General features: G+C 30.2%; 3 protein-coding genes across 3 annotated transcripts; 1 reads left to right on the top strand and 2 right to left on the bottom strand.

Annotated features, from left to right (window-relative positions):
• Positions 1-43: 43 nt before the first annotated feature.
• Positions 44-3,613, bottom strand: LOTGIDRAFT_228995 (hypothetical protein; the record flags this gene model as incomplete). The annotated part of the gene is made up of 10 exons (XM_009061860.1): positions 44-627; positions 811-949; positions 1,094-1,229; positions 1,367-1,497; positions 1,637-1,766; positions 1,904-1,990; positions 2,226-2,358; positions 2,560-2,647; positions 2,823-3,066; positions 3,593-3,613. 10 exons carry the CDS (start codon positions 3,611-3,613, stop codon positions 603-605), a joined length of 1,134 nt encoding a protein of 377 aa, XP_009060108.1. The 3' UTR covers positions 44-602.
• A 396-nt stretch (positions 3,614-4,009) lies between these two features.
• On the top strand, positions 4,010-8,899 carry LOTGIDRAFT_228994 (hypothetical protein). The gene is made up of 13 exons (XM_009061859.1): positions 4,010-4,145; positions 4,520-4,571; positions 4,947-5,026; positions 5,238-5,298; positions 5,483-5,574; positions 5,709-5,792; positions 5,917-5,984; positions 6,165-6,235; positions 6,568-6,699; positions 6,935-7,040; positions 7,329-7,366; positions 7,527-7,592; positions 8,182-8,899. The coding sequence occupies exons 1-13, from the start codon at positions 4,029-4,031 to the stop codon at positions 8,346-8,348; spliced, it is 1,134 nt and encodes a 377-aa protein (XP_009060107.1). The 5' UTR covers positions 4,010-4,028; the 3' UTR covers positions 8,349-8,899.
• Positions 8,900-10,180: 1,281 nt separating this feature from the next.
• On the bottom strand, positions 10,181-10,679 carry LOTGIDRAFT_55862 (hypothetical protein; the record flags this gene model as incomplete). The annotated part of the gene is made up of 2 exons (XM_009061678.1): positions 10,181-10,264; positions 10,497-10,679. Coding segments are annotated over 2 exons (267 nt in total), but the record flags the coding sequence as incomplete, so codon positions are not given.
• Between the last annotated feature and the right edge of the window lie 1,412 nt (positions 10,680-12,091).

Here is a 12,091-nt window from a genome sequence, read left to right as displayed (position 1 = left end):
AAGAGGTTCTTGAAAATATTTTCATCTTAACATAGAATGATACTTTTTGAAGATATAAATTTTTATTTTACATGGTAAATGTAGTAATGCCCCAATATCAAACACTAATTTATGCGATATCCTAATAAATTTCAACATATTCTTAAAAAAATGAAGCATAAAAAGTTATGATTTTCCTAAAATCTGTATTATAAAAGCAAATTTTGCACAGTAATAGAAACAACAAAAACAACCACACAAATACTGATCTTTCATAAAAGTTACAAATACCCATGGAGTTAAATGTACATATAAATGCTAATTATCAAAAACAGACAAAATCTGGCACATAAATAGAAATGCTAAGCACTATTAAAGCTTAATCAAACTTATTTGTGAACAATTGGATTTAAACAGGTGATACTTCACATTAACATTATATACTAAGATATTTCCAATATGCATACAACATACTTAATACACACATTATTCAAACAAATATTGACATAATTAGGATATCATTTTATTGTTTTAACAATTTGGTTCAGTTTTTCAGACAATCATCTTAAAGCATAACAAATTTATCAATTTAGGAGGCACTTTTTCATTTTATACCATCTTCTTTACAGCTTTACCACAGACCTTATACTGAAATAAAATGTTTTATTATGATAGAAATTAACACATATCTAAATTTTAACTTTTGACTGAAATTGCTAAATACCAGAAATTTTCAAAATTAGACAGTTTAGTTGTGTCTGTCAAATGAGTTCCAAACTTAGCAAGATCAACATTCAAGCAAAAAACATGACAAAAAGAGAAAAAAATTACCTTTTTCCACTGTGCATATAATCAAAAGCTTCGTTGATTTTATCAAGAGGTAGAGTGAAACTAACAAATTCATCAACTTTCAATTCTTTACGCATATATTCATCCACTAATTTAGGTACACTATCCCTACTCTTCCAACCTAATATAGAACAAAAAAGTCATAAATTGAATTTCATTTGGATGAATGACTTGAAGTTATCCAACAAACATCATGAAATGGGAATGTTGCAATGTAAGAAGATGTCATGCTCAAAATATTAGGTCAAACAAATACTATACATACCTCCAAAAGCTGAGCCTTTCCATACCCTTCCAGTGACAAGTTGAAAGGGTTTGGTTGATATTTCCTGACCAGCTCCTGCTACACCTATTATAGTAGATACACCCCAACCTTTATGGCATGATTCCAATGCTGCTCTCTGAAACAGGTAACATGATAAGTATATCTTTACATCACAACTTGTACGATGTGGAAATTTTCATTGTATCTATATCTAATTCAGGCTTTTATATCTGATTGTCACTATGCTTACTGTAAGTAATGTGTATTTCTTACCATAGTTCCTATATTGCCAATACATTCAAATGTATAATCACACCCTCCATCTGTTTTCTCTACTATAACTTCTTGTATTGGTTTATCATAATCCTTGGGATTTATAAACTCTGTACATCCAAAATCTTCAGCTAAATTCAAAACATCAAATTATTCATGATCTAATATTACAAATACTGTGTTCAATTAGTTATGGATTACCAATCTAAAAATACGAGGTACAATTAAAGAAATATGCAAATTTGTCACATCAGAAAAAAGAGCTCGTACCAACTTTAAATTTAGCAGAATTTATATCTACACCAATAATTCTTGTAGCACCAGCTTTTTTACACCCCATAATAACAGCTAATCCTACAGCTCCTAATCCCCAAACAGCACATGTTGAACCAGATTCAACCTAAAAAAAAGAAATATCTAATAATAATAATTAGTTTTTAATAACACCAAATTTCACTATTTTTTTTTTTTTTAATCATAAGAATATCACTTGAAAAGAACTTTTGTGTTATTCTTTGCAACAAAGAGGCTACTTACACCAGCACTATTTAAAGCTGCACCATACCCAGTTGAAATACCACAGCCCAACAAACAAACTTTCTCTAGTGGTGCTTTCTCATCAACCTTTTAAAACAAAATTCTATATTATCACTATTGTTTTTTCATTAATGGCAATAAAGAGAGAAATCATTGTGTTATCCATTTTCATGTGACTTATGAATAGTCCACTTTTTGATATTTTATTTTCAGATCATATCCTGCTTTCAGTTTCAGACTATTTTATAGATTTTCCATAACTGTCAGGAGCAGTTTTCTCTTGTTTATATCAATACACTCACTCCCTCAATGAGCCTCATACCTTGCTGACAGAAATTTCAGCTACAACAGTATATTCACTGAATGTACTACATCCCATAAAATGGAATAACTGTTTACCATTACATCGAAATCTAGACGTTCCATCAGGCATCACACCTTTACCTTGCGTGGCACTAAATAATTTGTAAAAAGAAGATTATAAACAAATTTGGACTTTAAAATTAACATGAAATTGATTAACTTATATGACTGATCAGCAAGACTTATAAAACACAAAGCTTTCAGTAAAACTAACTGAAAATAAAGAAGCTCCACATAATAAGTGAAGTGAAGCCCTTAAATTATAAAAATGCACAAATGAATCCATCACTTACCGAATTTTTGAGCATAAATTTGTTTTCTTACTGGTACAAAATTTGCAATCATAACATTGAGGAATGTACAAGGGAATTACATGATCACCTGGAATTTAAATGGTCTAAAATGAAATTACTATTTATAATTATAGGTTTAGCACATCCAACTTTTGAATTCTGGATTTTCATATAGCTGGGTGCAGATGGCTTGAGGCTCAATAAATAGGTCTTAATTTGTAAGGGAGGTAGGATTAATCAAATGATGAGGTATAGGTTCATACCTGTTTTTACGGATGTTACACCTTCTCCAACACTTTCAACAATACCACCTCCCTCATGCCCTAATACCACTGGGAAAGCACCTTCTGAATCAAACCCGTCTAAAGTATAAGCATCAGTATGACATACACCGGTAGCTAGAATTTTAATTCTGACTTCTCCAGCTCTAGGTGGCTCAACCTCGATAGTTTCTGTAACTAATGGTTTCTTGGCTTCCCAGGCCACAGCTGCCTTACAGGTGATTGTCTGGGAAAAAAATTAATCAGATATGCATTTCAATTGAATGAAAAATTAAGGTGGGTAATTCAATTAATTCACTCATCAGTCAAATTTGCAAAAAGTGTGTTTTTCTAAATAGATCTACTGATATTTTGACAGAATACCGTACTACTACCTTTGAACTACATAACATTTACAACTTGCGTTATTAGAAATGTCACTATAAAAATATAAACAAATGTAAAGATAAAGACAAATGTTGTAAGTAGGCCTATGCCTGTCCTATGTAAGCCTATATAACCTTTCTTCATTATTACTATACATGTATGATTGTAAGCAGTGAGCACTGCCTACTCAAAGGAACTGGATCAAGTACTTGAAAATAGTCTGACAACTTGACAACCAAGAACTGAGAAAAACAAGAATATATAAACTAATTTGAGCTCACGAAATAGGCATCAAGACAGTATATTTCAGTTGAGATTGGAGCACCGTCATGTCAGCTATTTATTTCACAGTGTCGATTGCATTAAAGTTTTATAGTTTCAAATACCTTGCCTACAGTGTCCGACATCTTTGCATGAAGTAGTAATGTAAGTTCGATGGAGGCAACTCTGAATAAAAAATTGTAATCATGTTACTTTAACGATTGGTTTTCAATTCATGAATTATTAAATGATTGGCTAGAAATACAATTACCTGATTTATCAAATTACAGATTAGTCCTCAACAAACAGGCCCATATTCTCGATTGTCAGGAGCTTGACAAAATAATGCCAGGGAACGAAAAGAATTGATCAAAAAAAGGTTAATTATATAATTCAAATTATCTATTTGTAAATGGAAGAAAACAGTCTTGATGAAAAACTTTTCCGGTCTTCATGAGTGTTTTCACATTGTTTCTTCAGGACCCGTCGGCCCGTCGCCACCATGTTTCGGCTATTTCGGTCTGGATAATCAGTATTTGGGGAGAGAACTCTACAACAAAAATGGCCGCCATACTGGAATCGAGAAACTGTGAAACTCCTGGTTGTTCCAGCCAGGCAAAATTACAGTGTCCAACATGTATAAAACTGGGAATAATTGGTTCTTATTTTTGTTCACAGGTTCAAAATATGTGTTATCCTCACAGACATGTTGCTCTGATATATAACGCAGTAGATTTTGTTATTACTCAAGACTACAGACAACAACTAATTAAGTCCATCAATAGGCACTACTTAAAATGCATTACAATTAAGTTATTATTGATTAAGTTATATACCTTTATTTGAAAGTTGCATAAGTACTTGACTCTTTATAAATTTTGACAACTTTCTTCCTTTTTTTTTTTACACAAGTTAAATTTTTCCTTTCATGAACTTTTTATCTTCTTGGAGACAAATTTAACAAACAAAATTTCTAGAAGAAAAATATGAGTTGTTTATCTCTCGTCTCGCTCTCTCAGAAAGTTTATAAATTAGATTTTTTTCCATTTCAGGAATGTTTTAAAGGAGTCTGGGGAGAACATAAAAAAGTTCATAAAAAAGCAAGTTAGTAGTTGAATAAATTTGATCAGTTTGGCAGTTTTAGGTGGAATGGAATGAAAAGCTGACTCAGAAGAGCATGAAAATTGAGTCAGAAATTAAAGGGTTTTGAAACTTCTATATATGCATGAAAATTGCTTCCGTCCAATAGACAGTTGGTGTAAAAGCTTGACTCAAGTCTTAATTCAAGGCCAAATTGTGTTTGGGTTGGTTGGAAACACAAATCTCTCAGCAGGGTAAACAGAGCTATTCCACTGCCATTATTGTTAAAACAACAAAATATTTCAAGATTTGTTTATAATGTTTTTAAGTTATTGCATAACAGCTACATTGTGAATTGACATATCTGTATTTATCATGTTGATTTATCATATTTTGTAGAACATGATTCAGATTCAACAGACAATTACAATCCATGGCCTGGTTACAGGTTTTCAGGAAAATTAAGACCCTATCCTGTGGTAAGTATACTTAAATGATTTTGTATTTCAATATAGACATTTAGAGAATTGAGGTCAAAAATTTACTTTGAAAAAGTATCTTAGCTGCTAAGGTCAGAATGTAATTTAAAAAGCAAGACCTGTCAATAAGATAAGCTCATTTGGCTATATGACACGGCTCAAGAGAATTTAAGAAAACTGGAATCAAATTCATATTCAAAATATATTTCAGACACCACGAAGAATTGTGCCAGATACGATAGGTAGACCTGATCATGCTGATCATCCAGAAGGTAAACATATTTATCATTATTACTTGTCATCAGATTTTAATCTGAGATTGTGTTGTTCATATGTAGAGAATTCAGTTGAGGATGATACAACCCATAAAATTCCAGGTTAAATTTGAATAAGACATCTGTTTTGAGAGAACATAATACTAATAATAAATAACTTTTGTATTATTTATGAATCAAGGGGTACCACTTGGTGAAAAACAGATGAGAGGTAGAACTGTTATCAAAGTTTTAAATGATGAAGAAATTGAAGCCATGAGAGTGGCATGTAAGGTAAGAAATTGTTTTTATTACATTTCGCTCAAAGCATAAAAACTGTATAAATCTGTATAAACTTTTAGAGTAATAATACTTATTTATATACGGAAATGTGAATTGATATTTTTAATATCATGTTTCAATTATAGCTTGGTAGAGAAGTGTTGGATATAGCTGGTAAAGCTGTTGGTATCGGTGTTACTACAGAAGAAATAGACAGACAAGTTCATGAAGTAAGATTTTACCGTTCTTAACCTTCTATTAAAGTTTGTTTACAAGCATAAAAATATGATAATGGCCTATGCATCGAATGAGGAGTCCATTTGTACAGTTATAGATCTTTTTGTTGTATTTTAGGCTTGCGTTGATAGAAATTGCTATCCTTCACCATTAAACTATTATAAGTTTCCTAAAGCTTGTTGTACGTAAGTAAATTTTATTTTAAAAGTTAATTTTGATCTCATATATTACTAAAGAATTTATGATGAATGTTGAAGCGTATGTGGTATTTTAAAATGTTGGTAAGGTGCATTAATTACTAAAAATTAGTTAAAAGTGAATTATTATTTATACAATGTATAAAATACCAATGTATTTTTTTTCAGGTCTGTAAATGAAGTTATATGTCATGGTATACCAGATAAAAGACCATTACAAGATGGTGATATAGTAAATGGTATAATTTATATTTACTAGCTTGATGTAAATTAATTTGTAATTTTTTTGAACTGCTCAGAGAGTTAGACTCTAGCTAACTAGCCTGGAGGTTGTAGGGGCTTTCTGTGAGATAGATTTTCCAATCCGTCTGAGGAGCTGACATGGAAAAAAGGATGAGTCATTGGTATGGACAGTTGCTAAAGGTTGTTTAGATTTATAGAGTATGCTAATAAAGATAAAGAATATACCCTCTTTATAACTTTCATTTTTAAATTTGAATTTTTTAAGGTAATGAACTATGAATTTATCTAATAAAGTTTTACTGTAATTATATGTTAATTTTATTTTTAGTTGATATATCGGCTTATCATAATGGTTACCATAGCGATTTGAATGAAACATTTTTTGTTGGTAATGTTGATGAAGCTGGTAAAAAGTTGGTAAAAACTACATATGAATGTCTCATGTTAGCAATCAAAGAAGGTAAAAGTCATATCAGTATAGAATTCTTCATTTTGCTGTCTATGCATGCTAGTAAAAGTCTCCAAGTTGCAATACATAAAACCTTAGGTTGATGAGAATCATAGAATTTTATTATTTTGAAATGCTTGCTGCAATTTAATACGACTCCAGGTTAACATTTTGTCGATTTTATTTTGTTGTTGTTGTTGAAGTCTGTTGAAAATTGTATTTAACATGGCTATATTTATGATATCAGTAAAGCCTGGTGTAAGATATAGAGAATTGGGTAATGTAATACAGAAACATGCCCATACTAATGGTTTCTCAGTAGTCAGAAGTTATACTGGTCATGGGATCAATTCGTAAGTAATGGTTTATATAAACATCAATATTACAATGGGATCATATCATTTCTGTCAAAAAAATGTAAGATTCCAATTTCATTTTATCACAAAAAAATAACTGGCATTGAAAGTACCATTATGTTAACTTTAATTGACTAATGTGCAAATGTTTGCCATTGAATAGTTATATCTTATATTTGATTTCCTGAACAATACTTACCTTATGTAAACCTACAAATTAATTTCCTTATATTTAAGTTTTTTCCTATAATGAAAGTTTGATAATAAACTGATGTTTTATTTCAGACTGTTCCACACAGCCCCTAGTATTCCACATTATGCCAGTAAGTAGTTACATTATTCGACTAGATATAAATCTTTTTTAGATATGTTTTTCATCTAAAGTGATACAATTTGAAACATCCACATCAATTTTGATATTGGATTTCTTGTAATAGTAATGTATATGTAGTTTAATGTATGCCTCTGCTATCTTTATTACAGAAAATAAGGGTATAGGAATAATGAAACCTGGTCACACTTTTACAATAGAACCTATGATATCAGAGGGTAGGAATCTTTACTTTACTACAAATTTGTACAGAACAGAAGTGGCAGTTGAAAATTATTGTCTGAGCAAAGTAAAAAGTTTTCTGAATTTTTCCCATTATTTTTATGAGAATTGGAATAGCATCCTCAAAATAGTAGTACTATTATAGTACTGCTAGTCTTAAAATGTCTTTGCTATTAATAAAAGCAGAAGCAAACATTTTGTCTTGGACAATTTTTAGGGAAAAATTTGTTACCTTTTTTGGGTTGAAATTCCTGGGAGAGGAATGTGTTTCTTTTCAACGCAAAGACACTAACAGTACTATTTTTAGGATGATATTCCAATTCTCTAAAAAGATATTGAAAAAATTCAAAAAACTTTTAATTTGCTCAGACAATAAGCATTTATTCTCATCTTTTGTATTTGCTATATATTAAGAAAATGCCTAAATGAACAACTTTGATGTATTTTTGGAAAATTATCAAAATTCGTGGAAATATATCATGAAGAGATAAATAATTTAAAGGAATGGCATTTTTGGTGCTTTGTTGGGTATTGGATGTTTAAAAGAAGCTAGTATTGTATTATGTTAATTATGTTATATTTTAGGCACATTTCGAGATGATATTTGGCCTGATAATTGGACAGCTGTAACACAAGATGGAAAGAGATCTGCCCAGTTTGAACATACATTATTAGTGACAGAAACAGGATGTGATATTTTAACACAACGCTTAGAAAATGATGGCCAAGCACATTTTATGGATAAATTATAAGTGAATGGGTCTGCTAATATATGATGTACTGTTTTTTCTTATTTATCTTTTTTTGAACTAGACTCTGAATAGATCATGTCTTATGTGTTTAACAACTCTTTCAAATTCTCAAATTATTTACATGTAATTGATCCCCATTCCCCATTTTTTGTTTCATTATTGACTGTTTAAGCAGTAGATATCACCCTTATAAAAATATCACAATTATGTATAAATTTAAAAGAGATCAAAACACAGAATCTAAAGAATTACTTTAGTAAATTGTTGGTAAAAGAGGATGAAGTGAAATTTTAATTTAACACTTCTCACTTAAGGTTCACTTTGAATATTTCTATAAGACCTTTTCTTGTTGTATTTATTGAAGATAATGTAATATTCAGGAATCTGTAAGAAAATCAATGAATATATAAAAGTAAAGAATATTTAAGAATAGTAGGAGTTATTTATAAAGAGAGACCAATGAATCTTGTTAGATTATGGATTTTACCAAAGTTTGTATTGTTCAAGTTTTGTGTAGATTGTTTCCCATATGAATAAATTGGTATTGTTTTATATTGTTATTTTCCAGTTTTGTAGATGTATATTGTCAACATTATCAGTTGGTCTGGCCACATTTTATGGTAAATACTCTGCATGAAAACCCCTTTTGAATGTCATAAATGTCTTTGACCATAATTTCACTTCAGAGAGTTATGCAGTGTATTTTTTATTATTGATTTCCAATCTGGTATCATCTTGAACCTCCAAGTCAAATGACAAAAACAGACTAATTTAACTCTAAATAGATATTTATTTTCAATCCTTTATCAAAATTTATCATTAACAAACAAAAATAAAATGGAAAATACCAGAAAATGGACGGAAGACAAACCTCATCAGAAAAATTTAAGAGTGCATTATTAATGTATTAGGCAATTACTCAAAATAAGTATAAGTAAAGACTTAGGCCATCATAAAGTCCCACTAAAAATTCCATACAGTCACAGTTTCACATTTATATATTAAATTATTGCACTTTTAACTTGGATAATCTACAATTACACCAACTTAATTAATTAAAAAATACAATCAGTCAAAAAATTGCATACAAAAGGCAGGTAAAATGCCCCAAATTTGATATGATTGGAAATCTGAGACCATACAAGTATGATTTAAGTCGTCTGGGAGTCTACGAAAGGTTTTGCATGACAGATGCCTGAAATGAATAGCTGAAATTGAGCTTTATCTGCAAATAGTAAGTTCAAGCAATATCCATATAACAGCAATTGACTGATTAGAAGAGATAACTAAACACAAACTTATTTCACCTGAAATAGAATCTTATATTGGTAAATTGCACTAAGATATTGCTTAAACTTCTGTTCATTTTTAATTTATTCAACATACCATCCTCTTGATTCTGTCTCTTCTACAATTTTAATAATTAACACATCAGTCATCATTATAAAATCTTTAATTTTATTAGCTACTGGTAGTGGAGGTACCTTCATAGTTAAAGGTGATCTAAGATAATCCCTGATTCTGATACGACATAGGCATTGTAAGGACCTGGGATTCCTTAATGCATTTTGAAAGATTTTACCCAAACGCATCCTGATGGGTTTATCATAATGTACTCTCATATCTGTTGCTGTTTGTATAATGGTATCTAATACTTTCAGGGTCTTATATGGTATTCTATCATAACATTCTAACATTATTTCTATCATTTCTTCATCTTTATGTGTTAAAGCCAGGAACATGGGTTCTAAACAAAAATGTGGATGTGAATCGTCATAAATGATGCAACATTTTCTCATGTAATTAATCTTAGAATGAGCATCAATATCACAGCCATATTTCAGTAATGTTTTTGCAACATTTGGCTTGTCTTCTTGAAGAGCTGTTTGGAAGGGAGTTAATCCACCAAAATTTAACTGAAATGAAACAATGATTTGTGAAAAATAGACTTCAGAAATGATTACACCTTCACGTGTGATGACAGATTTGTGCTTCAATTAAATGTTCTATGTTTAGAAAGAATATATAAAAATCATGAGAATACACTGACCCAGTTTTGAGCATAAAATCTGGTTTCAAAACCAACACACATAAATCCAAGGCATTTGCTCTTCAGAATGGACAAAACAAATATGACAATATACATACCATATTGATATCATATCCAGCCTCTATCAACTTCTCTATAACATGTATGTGATTATTTATACAGGCTATATGTAGTGGGGAAACATTAGGATTGGCTGGTACTAGGTTGATATTGGGTTGTTTCAATAACAACTCAACTATTGTATTACTGCCTTTTTCACAGGCTCTATATAATGGTGTTTGTCTTTTTCTGTCTTCAATATTTATATCACAACCTAGTGATAAATAAAATAAATCACATTATCAAATTATATCTGGAATGAATATCAAGTAGAGTTCATTTTAAACAAAAATCAATTAGGAAGTCACACCAGAAATTGTAATACAAAGTTTACATCTGATTTTGATGAAAGAAGGTTCCACCATAAATACATGTTTAAAGAACATAAACCAATGAAACAAGAAACTAATTACCTGATTGAATAAATAAAACTGCTGCCTGTGTAAAATGCTGGCCTATGGCTTCATGTAAAGGTGACTGCTTTTCTTTTGGTTCACAAAGATTTAAATCAGACCCTGCTTCAACTAATGCTTTTACAACCTATAATGAAAATTGAAAATGCTGTTCACTTTAATTTATTGAATTATCATAGCAGCTTGATGTTTCTGCTGGAATCAGACTTGTTAGCTGTAGTATGAATTCTTGTCAGATTGTAAGTATATTTAACTAAGCTGAATGTGCCATTTTTTGTCAGATTAGTGTTGTTCTTTGTAGAGATAGCACCATTTCTTGATTCTTGTTTTTTTTTTTCGCTTGAAAAAGAGATTAGTCCCAAAACATAGCAACATTTAATCTGATTTTATCAACTTTTTACCTACTGTTTGCACGTTATCATGTGATTTATTTTTTCCAGATTGTAAGTATACAAAGCTAATATAATTATAAGAAAAAAAGTGATGACTCCATATCATCACATACTTACTTCAATACTGCTTCTGTTGAGTAGAGCTGTTATTAAAGGATGATGTCCTTCTTTATCTAAAGTATTCACTGGACAACCTAATAATACCAAAAGATCTTTAGTTATAAATATGTTTATATTTCTAAAGTGCTAATGGTAATAAGTAATTACATTTCTTGATAGCTGAAAGTGCCTGATCTTGTTTGTGATCTGCAAAATCGTTTCTTTTTTTCGCCTCACTGTTTTCACTTCAAAGTGGTTATCATTCATTTTTTTTATCTCGGCATCAATTATGCAAATCTTACCAGCTTTGATAAACATTTGAACTATTTCTTCTTTATTACCATAAACAGCTCCATGTAAGATAGTTTCACCTTTTAATGTGATATCATCAATAGGTGCTTTTATATCTAATAGCAGCTGACATAGATCTAATAAAAATACACAAACATTAAACAATCTAATAATTTCTATTCACAGTTCAAATGTTCTTATTAATTTCATCCATAATAAATAAATCTTAGTTACAATATTGTCAGAGAACATCTAAAATTTGGACAATACTCCAAATTTCATAGAATGGCCAAGCTAAGAGTCACAGAAAAAGTTATAGCATCAGACATTAACCAAAAAGAACGTTTTTAGACATAAACAGTATAGGCTACACCAAAACAAACCAAAATCATGTAAAAA

This window comes from Lottia gigantea, assembly GCF_000327385.1.
Source record: "Lottia gigantea unplaced genomic scaffold LOTGIsca_5, whole genome shotgun sequence".
NCBI lineage: Eukaryota > Metazoa > Mollusca > Gastropoda > Lottiidae > Lottia > Lottia gigantea.
Note: the sequence above shows the minus strand (reverse complement) of the source record. Positions and strands in the feature narration are given on the sequence as shown.

What these genes read in the sequence shown, in the direction of transcription:
- LOTGIDRAFT_228994 (XM_009061859.1), top strand. Translation starts at nt 4,029, where the DNA reads ATGGCCGCCATACTGGAATCGAGAAACTGTGAAACTCCTGGTTGTTCC. An exon ending in GTTCTTATTTTTGTTCACAG is followed by an intron (nt 4,146 to 4,519) that starts GTTCAAAATATG and finishes TTTCCATTTCAG; the next exon opens with GAATGTTTTAAAGGAGTCTG. An exon ending in AAAAGTTCATAAAAAAGCAA is followed by an intron (nt 4,572 to 4,946) that starts GTTAGTAGTTGA and finishes CATATTTTGTAG; the next exon opens with AACATGATTCAGATTCAACA.